Source organism: Myxine glutinosa, chromosome 1 (assembly GCF_964187855.1).
Source record: "Myxine glutinosa chromosome 1, kmMyxGlut1.1, whole genome shotgun sequence".
NCBI classification, from domain to species: Eukaryota; Metazoa; Chordata; class Myxini; order Myxiniformes; family Myxinidae; genus Myxine; species Myxine glutinosa.
In genome coordinates, this window is record NC_136261.1 from 216323433 (window position 1) to 216344551 (window position 21119).

Below are 21119 nucleotides of genomic sequence, written 5' to 3' on the forward strand. Positions count from 1 at the left end.
CTAGGTGCATAAATTGGTTAGGTGACAAGAACAAGCTGATTCGATTTTGGTTCAGGTCTGGATCCAGATACGATAAAATTGATGTTGATGTTGATGTTGAAATTGATAAAATTGATATTCGATAAAATTGACCAATCAGTGGGGTACAAAACGTAAAGTGTTCACCTGGCGGAGGTATGCGCTATACTGAGTGCCGCTCTAGTAAGTTCTTAATTAAAAACAAAGGTTCTGGATTATTAACAGTGAACTAGAATTGTGAAGACCAAATACCTTTGTCAATTTCAACTTATTTTTCGATAAAATTGTGAGTTATTTGATAAAAGTGCAAGGGTGCCAATATTTTTGGCCACGACTGTATGAGAATAAAAAACCTAAATGGTGGTTTAGTACTCCTCGGATGCCTAAGAAACTCTTTGGTAGAATTGAAAAGGAGAAGGGGCATGCTTCAAACTTCCTGGACTCCTTTCCTTCTCCTCTGCTCCACACCCGAATTCTCTCGATTTACCTGGGCATTATTTTAATCCCTAAACTACACAATTTCAACACATAGGAGAATAGAGCGTTATTAATTATTTAAAGGTGCATTTCAAGGTGAAAAGACCACACTGCCGTATTAGAAAGCAGTCGAATGCCAAAGATGTTTACTCAGCTGTTTTCCACACTTGCCTTCTTTGGTTCTTCTGTATCATCCATGATTTACCTTGTACGCTTTTTCTGTTTCACTCGGTTTTCTCACTTTTCACCCCTCAGCCCAAATTGGGCTAAGGGGTATTGTCGCCCGGGCGTCCGTCAACTTTTGGTTTCCGTCAATTTCGAGCAGAACGGCTTGTCCGATTAAATCAATTTTTGCAGTGTGTGTTGGGGTTGAGTAGAGGAAGGTTCCTTTCGAAAATGGGCGCGCTGCGATTTTCAATATGGCCGCCACGGCAGCCATCTTGAAATTGGTTTCCGTCAATTTCGAGCAGAACGGCTTGTCCGATTAAATCAATTTTTGCAGTGTTTGTTGGGGTTGAGTAGAGGAAGGTTCATGAGCGCGCTGCGATTTCCAATATGGCGGCCACGGCAGCCATCTTGAAATTGGTTTCCGTTAATTTCAAGCAGAACGGCTTGTCCGATTAAATCCATTTTTGCAGTGTGTGTTGGGGTTGAGTAGAGGAGGGTTCATGGGTGCGCTGCGATTTTCAATATGGCCGCCACGGCAGCCATCTTGAAATTGGTTTCCACCATGCACGGGCTGAGGGGTTACGCCTGCTTTGCGGTGCTATTAATTTTTCCTGTCACCGCATCGGTTGAGAAGTTATCAAAAATTCCTACTCGAGTTTTTTATTATTATTTAATTCAGCTAGGGGGACTATGGGTGACACTGCATTTGCATAGGTACAGTAGCATTTGAGCACCAATCCTAAATGGACCTGAACTCAATAAAAATAAACGGCAGTGTTTGTACTGGCATCAGAATGCTGACCAATGCCCTTCCAGGAAGGGGTAATATACCATGCTCAGGATTTGTCCCCACAGTCTTTGACTTCTTCTTTTTTCGTATGCAGCACATGGCTGTGAGATAGTATTATTTGCTGGGGGCATGGCTGTGCTGCCCCTCGAATATTTTTGCAGGTATTTGGAAAATGTTCAGGGTCCCGGAGATAGCTCGCCTACTCTTCGCAAAGGATACCGTGGGATTTTTTACGTCCGCCAAATAATGCTGGCAGACAAGATGCCCAGTTTAACGTCCATCCCAGGGACGGCACACAGATTGATGAATTAACCGACTTGTAAAACACTAGGATAGCAGTTTATAACTAGGCCAAGATTCAAACTCAGCCTACACGGCACAGGGCCAAGTTTGCGTACCTCTAGGCATATATATATATATATAGCCTCTGACATTCCAGTTTAATGGTATATAAACCACAAGGCTATAGCGTTTGATAAAAACTACATTATAGATTTTTGCTTATGCCACTCCCACACTACTTCCTTGTAATGCCATACAAGGCAACCATGCGTTGGCAATATTGAAGATAAAAAAAACATTTATGATCAGTGTAGTTGTTCTGCGAAGCTGTATTGGTCATTACACCACGCATGCCAAGCGAAAAGCGGGGTTAAGCGATTGGTTTAGGTCCATTTGTCCGTCTTATCCGGTTATGGTCATCAGTTTATGATGGAGAAACCTCTTATTGAAATTGAGTGTTATTTTTTGAGCACGAATTGGAACATGAATGGGAATACAAGTTTGCCATTTAGCAGTACTGTGGCTTTGAATTTGTCCCGATAGCACATGCACATAGAGGAGTGACGTAATGTTTTTTTACTCTGTGTGCCTACCTGGCAGTCGACCAAAATTGAAAATCATTCCAAACAGGAAACTCACTGTTTAAGGATGCAACCAACAGACACGAAGAACTGGTGGGTGGTTCGTGTGCAGCCAACCAGCTGCTGGTTGCATCATTTTTCTGTGGGCACGTCTGCTGCTGATGCAATGCCTCTCTACAACCAGACATCTGATACTCATTTTGCCGACCTCGGAAGGATAACAGGCTGAGTCAACCCCACCTCGCGTTGGTTCAACAGGATTCGAACTCGGGACCTTAGCATCCCAAGCCCACCACCCTAACCATTAGGCCAACACCAGGTGATACGAAGAACTAATGTAATGTGTTCGATAGGATGGTGTAGTCCACGCTGAAATTTATTTATTTATTTATTTATACACCTTTAAACCGCTTTAATCCTTTATTTAAATTGAATTATATACTTGAACAATGTTGAATACAAATCACCTTCATAATACTTCCAGGGACTATGATATATATGTATGTATATGTATATATATATATATATATATATCCGTTGAACTTGGGGCTGACTCAGAAGAAGACCTTTGTTGGTCGAAAGCTTGTCGACAATAAAAGATCGACGTCCTGAAGCTATGTCCGCGTCTTATTTAATCTAACGATTATTTATTCAATGCAAATGAGACGCCCTGCTCATACTGTGGAGTTTCTACTATTTCTTACAGTTATATATATATATATATACTGAAACGCAAAAGAAACTTACCACCTTTGAAACCTTTAAATATCAACAATAACACTGCGTGTAGTAAATGTGTGAACTTATTTGTGGACAATAGTGTCCTCACTGTCAGACAAAACGGTCATGGATGGTCACTTGAACCTTCAATGGTCACTTCATAGCACAGCTGTTGAACAGCCATTTTGACTGTCAGTGATTAGCCAAGGGGTACGGGATGATTTTAATGAGCTGCACGTGATGTCTTGATATTGGCTTTAAAAAGGCCAGTGCAAAATGGGCATTTCAATCATCATGCCACGATTGTCAAGGGATCAACGGCAGCGTGCCCTGGGCATGCTGCAAGGCAGACTGAGCTACCGTGAGGTGGCACGTCGCCTTGGCTGTTCACACCAGACGATATCGGCCTTGGTGGACAGAGACACCCTCCACAACTCTGCAGATGACAGACCTCGATCAGGGAGGCCAAGAGTCACCACTGCAAGGCAGGACAGGCAGATGGTCCGAAGTCACCTGCGGGATCGATTCCGTCCAGCATCCCGCACTGCGGCAGAAACTCCGGGGCGTGCAAACCCACGGATCTCCAATGATACTGCACGAAGACGACTGCATGACTATTGCAGTCATGCAACTAACTTACCACTTGTTTGAAATGTAATAAAATTGTAACAGTTCAAAATAAAACAAACCAACAATTGCTAATTGAAACATTGGCATTTTATTGATGACATGTCAAGTTTTTGACCAAGATACACCATCTCATCAGTTTGTTCTACAGTACAGAACAGCACAGGGTGCAATGTCAGTCCCCTTTCAATAGTGTGTGTGGCCACCATTGTTTTGGATACAGGCAGTGCATCGTCGGCGTATACTGCCTACCAGTCTTTGGATGGATTGCTGCTGGATTCTGTCCCACTCAGTCCTCAATGTCTGAAGCAGCTCTGCCCGTGTCCTGGCCCTGCCAACTACGCGTCTCCCAAGCTCATCCCACAGGTGCTCTATGGGATTCAGGTCAGGGGAGAGCGCAGGCCACTGCATGGTGTTGATGTTCTCGCCTTGGAGAAATGCAGTGGTAAAGCGAGCAGCATGGGGACGAGCGTTGTCATGCTGAAAGGTTCTCAATTCTGGGTGGTCTAGCAGGAATGGCAGCAGATGAGGTCGCAGGATGTTATCCACATACCGCTGGGCGTTAAGATTCCCATCCACAACCACCAGTGGCGTCCTGTACCGGCCTGATATGGCGGCCCACACCATCACACTTGGGCCACCCCACCTGTTGCCTAGACGCACGCAACAATCGGCATATCGCTCGCCAGTTCTTCTCCAGACACGCTCACACCCATCAGGACTGTCCACACAGAGCCTTGACTCATCGCTGAAAGCGACCTCGTTCCACTGCGCCAAGGTCCACCGCTGATGCTGCTGGCACCATCTCTGTCGGTTGCGGCGATGGGCAGCCGTCATCACGGGGCCTCTGTATGGTCTTCTGGCAGTCAGACCATAGTCATGCAGTCGTCTTCGTGCAGTATCATTGGAGATCCGTGGGTTTGCACGCCCCGGAGTTTCTGCCGCAGTGCGGGATGCTGGACGGAATCGATCCCGCAGGTGACTTCGGACCATCTGCCTGTCCTGCCTTGCAGTGGTGACTCTTGGCCTCCCTGATCGAGGTCTGTCATCTGCAGAGTTGTGGAGGGTGTCTCTGTCCACCAGGGCCGATATCGTCTTGTGTGAACAGCCAAGGCGACGTGCCACCTCACGGTAGCTCAGTCCGCCTTGCAGCATGCCATGGGCATGCTGCCGTTGATCCCTTGACAATCGTGGCATGTTGATTGAAATGCCCATTTTTGCACTGGCCTTTTTAAAGCCAATATCAAGACATCACGTGCAGCTCATTAAAATCATCCCGTACCCCTTGGCTAATCACTGACAGTCAAAATGGCTGTTCAACAGCTGTGCTATGAAGTGACCATTGAAGGTTCAAGTGACCATCCGTGACCGTTTTGTCTGACAGTGAGGACACTATTGTCCACAAATAAGTTCACACATTTACTACACGCAGTGTTATTGTTGATATTTAAAGGTTTCAAAGGTGGTAAGTTTCTTTTGCGTTTCAGTATATATATATATATATTTTTTATTTATTTATTTATTATATATGTGTGTATATATATATATATATCTATGTATATATATTTATTTATTTATTTATATACATATATATATTTATTTATTTGTATATATATATATATAAGCAATGATTTGCGGTTGGGAGTAAATCCAAATGACGCCATGGTAAGATCTCCAACCTTTAATTGAACAAACAATGACTCAACGTTTCGATTAACAACATGTGAAGCCACACGCCTCCGTTAATCTTCCTCAAGAGTGATAAAATCATCTCAACATCCCCTTATATGCAAAGTGGGCGGGGTATATGCAAAGTGGGTGGGCAAAGCTGGACAGCCAATGAAACCGTATCACACCGCTCTCGTGAACGGAGACGTTATTGACCAAATTCAAAAATCAACTGCATATTAATGGCTTAAAATAATCCTGTAAGCAATGCTGGATTATAACTCAAGTGTTTAGAAAATCAGGAACAATAATTACATGTAATTAAAAGTTAAACTTGTAAACAATTAAATTGTAAATTAAATTAAAACTGCAAATATATGAAAGCAAAAAAAAAATTTTTAAATTGCCATAATATCAAGATCATCACATGTGGCCCTATGCGGTAAACGGGAATGCGGGATGGGGGGGGTTATAGGGCGGGATAGAATGGGGGGTGGAAGTGGAGGGGGGGTTGGGAGAGGGGTGGTTTGGAGGGAGTGGGGGAGGGGGCAAATTGTCCGAATAAAAACCTTGTGTGACATATTATGTGGACTCGTTGTTCAAAGTATGGAATGCCTGCTTTGTTTACACAAGAGTGGGTCAAACGCTACCGGTAAGTCAACTACCTCTTGTGTGATCGAGGTAACAGTTTCTTCTGTGTGCCAAGCCTCCAAAACATGTCTTCTGTTTCTGTTGGGTGTGGAACCCAAAATATTAACCCTATCCCATAAAGGTGTGTGGCCTTCATTAAGGCCGTGTTTGGCAATAGCAGATCTGCTAGGATAATTACATTCAAATGCTTTTTGGTGTTCAGCAATACGTTGACCTAAGGTCCTCCCGGTTTCACCCACATACTCAGCTCCACAACCACAGGGCACCACGTATACCACCCCTGACCTATCCTTCCTCGGAAGCTTGTCCTTGACCCTCATAAGGGCTTGGCGAAGGGTGAAAACCGGTGTGAAACTCACCCTCACTCCTGCCGATTTCAAAATTCTGCCGACCCTCTGTGAAACCCCCGGTACAAAAGGGAGAACACACAAACCCTTTGGTTGTTCTCTCGGTCTCAGCCTGTTGTGTGGGGAAGCCCTTATTGTTTTCCTGTTGGGTAGCAAGCTGTCAGGATAGCCATTTGCCCTTAACACATTTTGAAGATGGTCCACCTCACTCATCTTGTCTTCAAAGGTGGATGGTAAATCACGTGCTCTTTTTGAGAGGGTGTGCACCACCGATCTTTTGTGTTCCATTGGATGGCAAGACTTGAAATCAAGGTAGCGATCAGTGTGTGTAGGTTTTCTGTACACCGTTACCTTTAAGGCTCCTTTGGGATCCCTTGCTACGAGTGTATCCAGGAAGGGAAGGGCTCCATTTTTCTCCTCTTCAATGGTGAAATTAATGGAGGAAAAAGTTTTATTTATGGTCTCATGTATGATGCCCACCTCATCAGAGTGACAGATGACAAATGTGTCATCCACGTACCGGAACCAAACACGTGGTTGCACTAACAGGGCTGGAATGGTGCGTTCCTCCAAATCCTCCATCACCATGTTGGCAATCACAGCCGATACCGGGGAACCCATAGCGGTGCCATAAACCTGCTTGTAATATACCTCATTAAATACAATGTAGGTGGAAGAGAGGTAGGTAGAAAGCATGTCACAGACGTCCATCGGGCTTAAAGCTCCCGCAGTGAGGTGGACCATCTTCAAAATGTGTTAAGGGCAAATGGTTATCCTGACAGCTTGCTACCCAACAGGAAAACGATTAAGGGCTTCCCCTATATATATATATATATATATATATATATAACTGTAAGAAATAGTAGAAACTCCACAGTACGAGCAGGGCGTCTCATTTGCATTGAATAAATAATCGTTAGATTAAATAAGACGCGGACGTAGCTTCAGGACGTCGATCTTTAATTGTCGACAAGCTTTCGACCAACAAAGGTCTTCTTCTGAGTCGGCCCCAAGTTCAACGGAAGGGACATACACACTAGTGCACCTGCTAACTACCGGAGGGGCAGAAAGGGTCATTCCTCTTTGGGGTACATAGATTACAGTCGATCTATGGTCGGGTCTCAAGAATATTGGGTGTGTGTTCATTTACCAAGATTCTTGTGGAGAGATCGGCAAGTGGTTTAAGCATTCGAGCAAGCACTTCATTCAAAAGCGTTAAGGAACGGCTGGCTGGGCAAGCGCTAGCTAGCTGCTTGGTAGATGAGCACACCCCGGGCTTCCTCCCTTTCAGTTTCATGTTAAACAGAAGGAGCGATTTGCAAAAGTTCACTACGAAAAACGCCACGTTAGCGCCAGGAAGGGCCATGTTATTAACCCAACACTTATGGGGTACCTAGATAGAGTACAGTAGATCTTCACTCAGTTCTGTAAGTAAAACTGCAAGTAAATTCCTCCAAATTTCTTTATTTCGTGTTATAAACAGCATTAGCGACTGTTTAAAAAGCTAATCATACGTGTTTTGTGGTTCATAATATTCATTACTGTTCATTACTGTTCATTACTTCTGGTAGAGCCCGTTGCTCCCACGAAACGCCATGATAAGCTATTTATAGACGTTGACTCGCTGGGAAACCCCCTTGGTGAGGTGGGATATTATTGGTATTAATATTGTTTTATAATAACCTTAATATTACGCTATTAGTACCCGACTGCAAAGCCGGAATGAGCCGGCGAAGCCAAAGCCTCTTGCCACTATTTTACCCATCACTATGGCATCAGTAGGTTAGGTAGTTGGTGGTAGGTAGGTGTAGTAGGTACCGTACCTCGTTCAAAATGACACCATTTGCATTCTGGATGAGATTAAAATTTATAAAATGTCCTTGATTAATTCGGTGAATTCCATCTCAACTTCGGATATTTCCGGCCGTGAAAAACTATCCCCTACGGCCGCGAGATTTCTAAAAAATAATTCTTCGTCAATTTTAGAATATTTGACGCCGTTTTCAGCGTCCGAAATGTGGTAAAAAGCTTTTTTGAAATATTTTTTCAAATACTCGAATCTCATTGGTTCCGGTGTTTAGTGACGATTTTCGTTGAAGATAACCAGGGCCCGTGTGGGCCCGGGAAACGAGGTTGGTCTTAAAGTATTTTAATTACAAATTAGAGGTGCATAGGATGGTGAATCAAACAAAGACGGGTGAATCAAACTCCTATTGAACTTTTTGGCAATTTTGTTATGCAAACTTCCGCATCCGGAAGATGGCGGCCTCCATTGAGTGATTTGGTTTTTGCAATATTTTTTCAAATGCTCGAATCTCATTGGTTCCGGTGTTTGGTGACGATTTTCGTTGAAGATAACCAGGCCCGTGCGGGCCGAGGTTGGTCTTAAAGTATTTTAATTACAAATTATAGGTGCATAAGATTGTGAATCAAAAAAGGACGGGTGAAACAAACTGCTATCGAACTTTTATCAATTTGTTGTGCATACTTCCGCATCCGCAAGATGGCGGCCTCCATTGAGCGATTTGGTGCGTCAAAGCTTCAAAATTCTCAAGGGATCCAGCAAAATCTGGCTTTTCAACATAATACGTATGCGCCGGCTATTATCGTTAGTTTTGTTATTCGAAGCGGGCTTGGAAAAACGCCTTGGAAAAAAAAAAGTATCGGGTTCAAGAAGATTATGTACGATGCTGATTGACGCTGCGTTCTGTGGTGATCAATAAAGCCTCCATCTCCTGAGGCGCGTGCGATTTGCACTTCTGGAAGAGGAAGAGACTTCCGGAAGACTCTTCCGGTCGTTCGATTTGGACTCTTCTCTTCTCGGAAGCTCTTCTGCCTCTTCCGTTATCCAGCAGAAGAGGCGGTTAGAAGAGGAAGAGGAAGAAGAGGCGGAAGAGAAGAGGTTATACTTACGCAGCAAAACTTGCAAGTGAAAACACAATCTGGATATTTGCATCAACTTGTGATGTAGTGTCATCTTTGTCTAATTCTTCCATCATGAGCGCGAGTAATACATGTTTGGGCGCCATCTTGCTTCTCTTCTGCCTGTTCGGCGCAAAGCAATCTTCCGGAAGAGGCTTCTGTCTTCGGAAGAGACCAAATCGCACGCGCCTCTGAACTGCAACTCAACGTTGTCTTATTAAACGGCATAAGGGTGGTTGGTATACAAGACTGCTTCAATTGCGCTAAACTTCCAAATTTTTGCTAAACTATCTTTAAAATAATCATTTTATTAAAATTGAAGTGCAGTATATACATGAGCACTGTGTGGGGTATCGTGTTCTATGTGCGCTCTAGTTGTAGAATGCTTTTCATACTTGGATTCGGCAACGATTGGAGATTGAAAATTTAAAGGTGAGCACCAATATCAGTGTTGTTAAAACTGTTTTTGTTTATTTATTTTTCTTTACAGGATCGAGGCTCATGGAAGAGCAAGGTAGAACTTGGAGTTGGACAAACATCAAGGGAATGAGCAAACAGGGAAAGAAGAGAGGGAGGAGGGTAGGAAACTGGAACTAACAAGTAACATGGTAGAGATGATTTGATATGATTTGATTTACCGAGTATTGGTCTTTGCCGACCTTACCTCTTCACCGAGTATTGGTGCTACCGAAGCAGTTTCATTGCGAGGGTTACTGGATGGTTTGCCATTGCCTTCCCAGCGTTTTGTCCATGCGTTATCCTTTTAAATGCTATATCAAGCAAGGAAGCAACACATACCATTTTTAGAGTCTTGGGTATGACTCGGACGGTGATTGAACCACCGACCTCCCAGCCCCAGAGTGGACGCGCTCGCCATTACTCTGCCAAGTCTGGTTATGGTTGAGTTAGGAAAGGTTAATGGGGGTAATAAAGATCATGCATCAGAATTAGGGATGACAAGAGATGGCGATGCACTGCTTGCTTGAAGTAAAGACCTTTGCTCTTGAAAGTTATGTTATAGACGGCACAATCTTTGAAGAGTGAGAGGTAAATTATGGATTTCATATATAGGATTGAAGAACCTATGCCATAGTAAATATGCCAGTGAAATGTAACATGTCTGAACAAATGGTTTTTGTGGTCTATGACAGGTGTTTTCCAAACTACTGTGAACATGGAGGCCAGTGCAGTCAAACCTGGAATTCATTTTCCTGTCACTGCCAAGGAACAGGCTACGGCGGACAGACCTGCCATGACCGTATGCTCCCCGCCCGCACATCACCAATCCTACGGTCATGCCACACCTTCTCATCACTCAGTTTGATCTGGGCATGCCCGCCTCCTCATCTTCCAGCATCTCACTTGGCCTTAGTGCATTATGCAGACTCATATTAGGCGTCACATCATTACACAGTCTCTCATGAGTCATTACTCCATTACCCAATCCTTCAGTTGGACTAATTTCATCACCGAAACCCTTCATAATTGCACTCACTTAACCAAGCAGACCCTCACTATTGATATCAGTTCATTACATACCTTGTCACTTTTCCACTGTTCAAGATGCAGCTTTCCAACATGGCTGATTTCATCCTTAATGAAAGGATGCTGTCATTGGTCCATTTTATTTTATTCTGACTAGGAGGTTTAACTGTCCTCGTACTCACATTCTATGTAGGGAGCACGATTGTTTCAATCGCAAGTATATAACGGAAAAGGTGTTGTGAGATGCGCACAGTAAAGTTTCAATAAATAGGTACCTCCTTCATGAAGGTGTACGCAAGTTACGTTTGCACCCATGTCTGTTTGTCTGTCTGTGAGCAGGATATCTCAAAAAGTTCCCGACGAATTTGGACATGTTGTGTGTGAGACAAGGACAAATTGATTCGATTTTGGCAAAGATCCAGATCCAATAATTTTTTTAAGTCATTATTCACCGTTCAGTGGTCGGATCGGGCCAAAAACGATATATAGCATGATATCTCAAAAAGTCATGGACGGATTTGGACGAAACTTAGTGCACATGTTGGGTGTGTGACAAGGACAAATTGTTTCGATTTTGGCAAAGATCCAGATCCAATAATTTTTTTAAGTCATTATTCACCGTTCAGTGGTCGGATCGGGCCAAAAACGATATATAGCCCGATATCTCAAAAAGTCATGGACGGATTTGGACGAAACTTAGTGCACATGTTGGGTGTGTGACAAGGACAAATTGTTTCGATTTTGGCAAAGATCCAGATCCAATAATTTTTTTAAGTCATTATTCACCGTTCAGTGGTAGGATCGGGCCAAAAACGATATATAGCATGATATCTCAAAAAGTCATGGACGGATTTGGACGAAACTTAGTGCACATGTTGGGTGTGTGACAAGGACAAATTGCTTCGATTTTGGCAAAGATCCAGATCCGGATATGATAATTATTTATTTTTTAAAGTGATTCTTCATCATTGAGAGATGGCACCAAAACGATATGTAGCACGATATCTCAAAAAGTTGTGGACGGATTGGGACCGAACTTGATGGATGAGTTGGGTGGGTAGTTGACAAGATCAAGCCGATTCGATTTTGGTTCAGGTCCGAATCCAGATCCGGCCTATCTGTGGCATACAAAACTTAAACTGTTCAGCCTGGCGGAGGTATGCGCTCTACCGAGCACCGTTGTAGGTATGTTTGTAAGTGACAGCATATTTTCGGCCAACCTGTACTGAAGCAATATACCAATGCCTATTCACTGGATTCATTCGTTCCATTCATTGAATGCCTATATATTGATTCATTCAAATGAATGCCTATTCATTCGATTCAATGGATGGAATCAGCAGTACGTTTATTGAGGTATGCTGCCCGCCATGGGAAACAAGGAGAAGCTTAAAAAATCAAGTTCCATCTAATTTCATAGCCTTCCAGATCGATCATGACTCCCCAGAAAATACTGTAATGGCGCCGTAAATGGCTGATAAACCAGATAGACAACGTCTTCGTTTAACGTACTCAACAACTCTGAAAAAATAGCTGACACTCCAGTACAATAATGAAAAGAGCTTACGACTTTGAAGGAATTAATTGGGAATGACTTGTTTCGCATGTTTATGAAGCAAAGAAAAATAAATATAGCTATATACCTGTCCGCTGATGCACAGAGACGAGAAGTTTACCTTTGATATTTGAAAGAAAGTTCTGGCTTGCCTAACTTGTAAATTGCATAAAATCCTTGTTTATTAAGAATATTTTCATATTAAAAAAGAATATCTTATTGATAATTCTGACATCAAAGGTCACATGGTATGACGGGCATATTTTAGTACAGGAAGAAAAATTGGGCATCATTTTCTCTGAAACCACTCAACAAAAAATATTTAAACTTGACATTATGTCATCAACTCCCCCCATGGGGTATATCGGGTGATAACGATGACATCATTGGAGAAGTGGTATTCCAGCCATAATTAATTGGTTGACTTGAAATTCTTATCCGAAAAACCTGAATCTTCACATATCTGATCTATGACCCGATGTGAGTGAATAATTACATTTATGACCTTCATAACCCATGTCAAGAAACTATGTGACATAATAGGGTGCATGGATGATGCTGGTACGTGGGCCATAATAGTAGCGTGTTCAGTTAACGATTTTTGTTCAGAATGAATGAGCAAGGCAAGATTATGCCCTCTATGAGTGCCATTTAGTTCATTATGGTTATTATTATTATTTAAGATTATGCCCACTTGTTTGCAGAGATTAAGTTATCATTTTGAAAGTGCATGTTGATTTTAGGCGGTGTAAAAATCTAAATGGATAAGGATTATTACTCTTTGATTCTCTTTTTCATTCCTCTTTGCTTACCCAAAATTCCCTGCCAGCGGTGTATGAGCGATCGTGTGAGGCATACAAGCATGCGGGGAGGACCTCACGAACATACCTCATAGATGTAGATGGCAGTGGACCTCTAGCTCCTGTACCAGTGTACTGCAACATGACAGGTAGGAGACTTCAATATAATCGACAATAATGACTCCCACTCGAGGCTCCTTGGGCTCAGATCATTGCCAATATGGTTTCAAGTTCTGTATCTTGCTTGGACCTCCACGGCCACTGTGGCTCGAAAGTTAGAAGTGTCAGTTTGTCCCATATAGTGCCGAGAGAGGAAAAGCTGAGAAAGCTAGATCTGGGATAGACTCTATTTTGTTGGACTGTTTTGAGTTGTGCTGTATTTTGATGGATCATCTTAGGTCAAGCCTCCTTCATTGAGTGAAGTTTGGAGGAGCGTACGTGGGAGTCGAAATGTATCATTTTATGATTAGTCGAAGGAGTCTGTTTGTTAAACATAATTGATCTCGGTTCAATATTCAACTGGCTAAACTAATAACTCCCATTCTATTACAGTACCAGCACAGGGTGCTGCATCTTGGAGCATGCTGCCCTTCATTGAGTAAAGCTGGTTGTCTCATCTGCATTTAGGCAATGGATATTCTAGATCCTGCAGTTACATTTTCAGTCCTCCATCCCACTCCCGTACTATTTCCCGTGGTTTATGCCAGAGCATTGCTTGCATATATTGAAGCTTCACCAAACTTTTTTTTCCCACTCATAGAGAAACCAAGTTGGTTGGTATATTTCATGAAATTTCATGGAAAATGACGAGAAATTAAGCAATATAAAATTGCTAGACCACTAACCTGTCTGAGGTGGGAAAGGACGAGACCTTGCATCTGAGCATCTGGTTGGGTTACTCCAATTAACCTAAAGACCTTGGATTATTTTTTTTATTTTTTATTTTTATTTCTTTGTATACAAGATCGAGGCTCGTGTAAGAACTAACATCAATCACAAAAAAAAACAAAAAAAAACCGACACAAAACATTCAATAAATGGAGCGGGAGACAAGATGGGGAGAGAGAGGGAAGCACACAAGTACAACAGCAGAGAACAGGGACAATGGAAGATCTGTGGGAGGGAGAGGGCTTGGGGGGAGGAGGCATGGGAAGGGGGGAAGGGGGATTATATCACTTATAGGGGCACAAAGTAAATTGTGGCTGCAGTGCTCACAGAAGACATCCATACTCCATGACACTGCAGATGAAGGCTTTGTACACTTGTTGGAAACTCCGAGGAATTACTTAGTTCTGCGTAGGATTCCAAAGCACCTTTCTGCACTGGAGACAGCTTTGATATGTGATCAAATCAGGAAAGTTCCTGGCAGATTGTTGATCCAAGGAGCTACAAAAATTGCATTTGTGCCATCGATTGGTTGCAAAAGTAAGCTGGAGGGTTTGCCCTACAGTCATCATTTAGAAACGGTAAGTATGTTGAACTTGGAAGCATTGAACATGTTGAGAATAGAATATTCCAGATGATTGATCATCTTCATATTTTGTCCACATAAACGGATGAGGATGTAGCTGCAGCCTGCCTGGCATTGGTGTGAAAGACTTTCTGACAAATGGTGGACTTAACTAATGCCACTTGGACAGGTTTCTGACAAAGAGCCTACTTTGCAAGTGAGCTCAGTTGCTCCAGAAAGTTGCTTGGAGTATGAGGCAGATATGGAACAGGGAAGGGAGGATTGGGAACCAAGCCTTTTCAGGAAAGACACGATTCAAGTGTTCCCCCTTATTATGACCTGTGTCCATCGTAACCCCTCCCTTGTTGAATGAAGGGACATGGAAAGAACAGGTTCCTGATGCAGATTTAACCATTTAATACCAGGTATTTGAAGATTGAGAATAGACCGAATGGTCTGATCTCAGTTGAATTTGGTGTTGAGTTCTTGCTCTTCTAAGGACAGATACACACTTTGTGTTGCGGATCATGTGTCTTATCCTGTTTGTTCTGCATTCCATTGATGTTTGTCCCATTATCAGTTCTGCCTCTCTCTTACAGTCTTACATGTTCCTCGCTGGTTTGTCGCATAGCGCAGGTGACAATGTGATAAATTTCTGCTAGTAGGTCCTGGGGGTGTAGTTCGTCCACTGGACGACGTGAAGGTGCTTCCGGAAGCGCGTATTCTGCACCTCAACACTAAGTGGTGGTGAAATCGTCCGGTGTCAGTTAGATTTATATACTTATTTTTATACAGGTACAGAGTTTGTCAACTTTACAAGTGAGATCAATAGAATGCTTAAGAGCAAAATAGGACAACCATATCCTCAGCTCTTATTGGTTAAGTTAACCCTAACACAAGATGGAGTCAACATTAAATTGAAATAAAAACTTTAAAATTATATCGACTATTTGGGGAAAGTGCTACAAGTAGAATGTTGATGTATTGCAGTTTCGATTAAACAAGAAAAACTTTTTCTACTCTTATTTCTTCCAAAATGTAATGATAAACATTTTTTAATCGACTATATTTGATTCGTAATTGAAGGTGAATGTGTTTTGGTAATTTATCTGCACGACTTGCTATATCACCCACCATATCCCAGAGGATGGTGTTTGGACTGAGCTGGCCCACAACGGCTCACACAGGGATATTGAGGTGCATGGCTCAAGCCGTGAACAACCTTTCACAGCATACTTCTCATATGGAGCGAGTGCGGCCCAACTTGCTGCACTGCTCAAGGCAGCACAGAGCTGCCAGCAGATCCTCATCTACCGATGCAGACATTCAAGATTGCTCAACACTCCCGGTACCTTTCAAGCTTTTGACATGCATTGGAGATCTGGAACAATGCCTTCACGACAACCATGCTATCCAGATTACCTTTATTTTAAAGAGGAAGTATAATCCTGGATTACTCTCATCATACTATAATTCTCATTTGAGAGTCGCCTGGTGTTGGCTTAGCGGTTAGGGTGCCAGCTTGGGATCCTAGGATCCTGGGTTAGAATCCCGGTCGATCGCTGAATTAACGCCAGGGGGGTTGACTCAGGCTGTCATCCCTTCCGAGGTCGGCAAATTGAGTACCTGTTCACTGGTAATTCCCTGTGTGTCGCAAGAGGCGACCAACAGGGTTGGTGGCAGGAAGGGCATCCGGCCATAAAACATTGCTTCAAAAAGGGGACCACGGTGCCCGAAAAAGTCAAAAAGGGGACCAAGGTGCCCGAAAAAGGCCAACCCCTGCTCTGTGGGGAAAATGGCCTCGAAAGGTGCTCTCATACTATAATTCTCATTTGAGAGTAGCCTGGTGTTGGCTTAGTGGTTAGGGTGCCAGCTTGGGATCCTAGGATCCTGCTGGGTTCGAATCCCAGTCGATCACTGAATTAACGCCAGGGGGGTTGACTCAGCCTGTCATCCCTTCCGAGGTCGGCAAATTGAGTACCAGTTCACTGGTAATTCCCTGCTTGTCGCAAGAGGAGACTAACAGGGCTGGTGGCAGGAAGGGCAACCGGCTGCAAAACATTGCTTCAAAAAGGGGACCGTGGTGCCCCAAAAAAGCCAACCCCTGCTCTGCGGGGAAAAATGGCCTCTAAAGGTGGTTCTTCTTTTTTCTTCTTCATACTATAATTCGAGACGTGTCTGTTTTTGTGTGATTGTTTGACTTATATGCGTTGCTGAACGTCTGGACAGAATGATGTGAAAACCTCAGGTTGTACTCGGGGTGTGCACGTGGATATTTTAAGCAGTAAAGAAATACATAGCCTCTGGGGTTCAGGTTGGGGGTGGACCCCAATTCTCTTTATGTAAATGTGTTTCATGAAGTACCATTCCGGTTGGAGGAGGTATTACAAGTCATAGTAAAATGCACCAATTCAAAATTCAAGATAACTAATTGTCTATGTTATAAAACATCGAAATTTTATCTCAACTGGTAATCCAAAAACAAACAATACCGATAATCTAAGAATGGCATAGCCGGGCTTGGATCTGCTATCCACCTGTCATTTGACTAGATCCTCAGCTCTTATTGGTGGATGTTTGTGAGGGACATGTATACATACACTGGACGGACAGACAAACACAGTTCCAGACAGCATTACCCAACTGGCTACGCCGTAAAAATCTTACAAATGACGATGGCAAATGATCAGGGGGTTATTCTGGGGAATTATCCTGTCCGTAATTCTGGGGGATTTACCCATTTTTAAGAACGGGTTCTTCGCTCGTATGATAAATACGTACAAGGATAGAGGGCAAGGTATGGCAGAATGATCCTGGCAGGAAACGTTTGAAAGACCCCCATCCCACCTCCAAGTATCTATACATTCTCTTGCTCCTCAGTGTTTTTGGCCAATGTAATAAGCATTTTTCCATTTTAGATTGCCCACTATACCATCAGCCAGAACCTTCTGCTGTAGACGTTCTGGATGCTGATCATATAATCACAGCTGAGGATGTTACTTAAGTAGTGGTGGAGGGGAGCCCCACCTCATTCTACTTCTCTTAGACATTGATATTGTTGCGGTTGTGCCATAAAGGCAAACCCCCTATAGTTTGTTGCACGACAACATGTAGCCTACAGTAGTTAGATATGTCTTATTGAATGTAAAGATTAGCCCTTTCCCATTGTGTAGTAAACAAGACCAATAGGCGTTGAAGTTAAGCAGGATGTCAAACCTCCGTGTGGTTAAGGGAAGCCATTACTATGAGCAGGAAGGCGTGGCCAAAAGCACGGCCCAGGTGACCAATGGCGAGCCGGGAACCCGTCACCATGATGCGACAAGCCTCAGCCAATGGGAGGCTGTGGAACATTTTGAAGGGCGTGGGCGGGTCTGATAAAACCCCCGTCCAGCGCATTATCATTATCTTTGCTTTTGGACTTTGCTGCGCTACGACCTCCTGTTCTGAACTCTTGCATTTTGCCTCGCCACGTGGACGACACCCCTCTTGGACTCTGCCTCGCCGACGATAGTGCTCTTGGATTTCGCAGCGCACAGGACGACATCTCTCTTGCTTTTTGGGACTTCACAGAGGACACACCTGAGCTCTTGACCTTTTCACAACGCCCACGACAAGACCTCGCTTGCTTTTTCGTAGCTCCCACGACACGTGTTTGGCCTTTGTGTTCTTGGTCGACACCCATCGCTTCTGCGCCGATCTCTTGCACCATCCGGCTGACCTGCAAGCTTGTCCAACCTGCGCTGAAGTTCATCACCTGCGCTGAAGTTCGTCCATGCCAACTTCGAGGCGGCGGTTCATCCTTCGGACTTGACCTCGTCCAGGCTGCATGTGAGGCCCGAACTGCGCACACCAGACCACGTGGCCAATTGCGAGGAATCCCATCACGTACATCGGCACGCCAATAACCAGTGTCTCTTCCCCTGTATGAGAGTGAGTGAAGGCGCCAAGTCTGGGTTTATTATTAGGTAAGAATTGTTAAGCTGTATCTTTTGTCTATTCTCTGTGCCTTCTAAATAAAAGGCTGTACATTTCGTTGTTACATTCCAACCTGTTCGGTACGTCATTTCTCCATTGGCCTAGCATCATCCGAGACTGAATTTGGCTAGATTCAGGTCCATAAATCTCGTGAGGTAATGCAGCTTTCCACACCGTGCAAATCCGCTCGGCACGCAATTGAATAAGGTGTGTGAAAGTGAGGGTTCGATCCCCGGTTTCTCCAGTCATGTGTCTTGAAAGTATTTGGGAATATTGACCAGCAAACTCTTCGACGCGTAGCTGGAAAATTGGCGATCGGAATTGCTTAGCAATCCGTCAACCACGAACTTAGTCGTGCACGGCGGCCTCAGTGGACCCAGAGTTTGAAGGGGAGCAGGGCATAAACCCCCCTTAGTATGTCGACGAACCCGGGATCCGCAACAATATTCTTCTGTCTTTTGTGAAATGGATGGATACTATCCATTTCTCTTTTAAACCTAGTCATTTCTTACTACTTTCCCCTATGTGGAAAGTTGTTCCATTTACAAATTTAAGAATTAAAAATCTTTGCCCCAAATTTTAACAGTGATCTCAGACTCATGCATGAATGTGTACATGAACTTGTACCCCAACCCCCACTCCACACCAATCTCTTTCCAAACTTCCAGCCTTTCTTTCCTGAGAAATTGCTTCTTAATCCATCTTGTTCACCCTGAGTCCTCACCTACCTCCCATTTCTCCTCACATCCATTATTTGTCCAAGTCTCTCTCTACTTTGTCCTTCAACCCAGCTGTTAGTATTTCCACCCTCTTTTTTGCTGTTTCTTTTGTTCTGTTGCATCCTAATCCATTCTGTGTTCTAGCTCTTTCATGAGCCTTGACTTGTATACAAAAATGTACCTGAGAAGATGAAAGGAAGTGTTCAAGGTATAAAGAGGAATTGCTAAAGTACACTCGGGTTGATACTTTCAATTAATGGAGGTTGATTGTAACAAAAGCGCACAGGTTGAGGGAAATCCACATCGTGAGCCAATTGCTCATATTGGAATACTAAACAGGCTGAATTATCCTTGTTGTTGCTCTCAGACTTTTCCTTCAACCTGTGCCCTCCAATTATAATCATCATCTATTAGTTCAACATATCTACTTGAGTCTACTTTATTAATTCCTGAGAATTCATCATCTTTTCAAGTCTTGTTTTCAAAATACAAAGATATGTATTTTCAAAACTTGATGCATAAATAAAATTTATTTACCCTTGCAACTATTACACAGGCTGTTCCATAAAGTTTATACAGTTTTTGAATACAACAACAGGCATTTTAAAAGGCCATTTTCCCTGCAAGAGCGGGGGTCAGCCTTGCAGTCCCCATGACAATGTTCTCCATTTTGCCCTATTTTCTACATCTCCCCTTGTTAACCCCCTGGCCCGCATTTCTTCTTCGACCATCTTTAGCCAAGTCTTTCTCGGTCTTCCCCGACCTCTACTTCCTTCCACATTCATTTCCATCACTCTTCTCAACCAGTCACTTTCATCCTTCCTCAACACATGACCAAACCATCTCAAACTGTTTCTCTTCACAGCATCCATCACAGGCTCTATTCCCATCATCTTTCACAATTCATCATTTGTCTTCCTCTCTCTCAACGATACTCCACACATCCACCGAACTATTCGCATTTCCACCCTTTCCAGCCTTCGTTGCTGCTCTACGTTCATTACCCATGTCTCGCTCCCATAAATCATAACACTTCTCACACATGCAGCATACACCTTTCCCTTCAGCTTCAACGACACTCCCCTCGTCAGCACGCTACTCAGTTCCCGAAACTTCTTCCATGCACATCTCACTCTAGCAACTGTTGCCGAGTCTGATCCACCTTCTCCATTCAGCATGTCTCCTAGGTAACAAAATGTTTTCACACCTTCCAGCTTCACGCCGTCTCCAAGATCCAACTCAACATTTCCTCCATCTGCAGCTCCCTCTGTGCACACCTTACACTTGAATGTAGCTGCCACACTGGTTAATGACCCTCTCAAACCACTACATTTTTGATGAACCCACTCAGCGCACATTGCACATTGAATTGAGTTCACTCCGACACCCTTCCTGCACATAGCACATGGCCACTTCCCAGTTCTTTCCACCTCACCACATGCTTTACCACTTGCCATCACCTTTGTTTTTCCGATATTCGCCTTCAGACCTTTCGTCTGCATACATTCCTTCCACTTGTTCATCTTCTCCTTCAGTCCATCCATACTTTCTGCAATCAACACCAGATCATCTGCATACAACAACTCCCACGGTAAACCCTCCTTTACGTTCCGAGCCAGCACCTCCATCACAGCTACAAACAGTAGTGGACTTAGTACTGACCCCTGATGCACTCCCACCTTCACCTCAAACTCACCACTGTTCCCGTCCTTCGTCCTTACAGCTGTGCGCGCTCTTTTGTACATTGCCCTCACTACTCTGATCAACCATTCCTCCATTCCTAACTTCCTCAATGCCCACACTACTTCACATGGAACCCTATCGAATGCTTTCTCCAGATCAACAAACCCAAGAAACAACTTCTTCCTCTTCTCCATGTACTTC

General features: G+C 43.6%; 1 protein-coding gene across 1 annotated transcript in view; it reads left to right on the forward strand.

The window, feature by feature from the left end:
- LOC137435261 (contactin-associated protein-like 2) overlaps positions 1-21119 on the forward strand; it is a 175787-nt gene that overhangs the window by 51370 nt on the left and 103298 nt on the right. The window contains exons 3-5 of the mRNA XM_078773729.1: positions 10403-10509; positions 13121-13240; positions 15686-15889. Coding sequence (XP_078629855.1) covers positions 10403-10509; positions 13121-13240; positions 15686-15889 — 431 coding nt within the window. The remainder of the gene's footprint in view (positions 1-10402; positions 10510-13120; positions 13241-15685; positions 15890-21119) is intronic.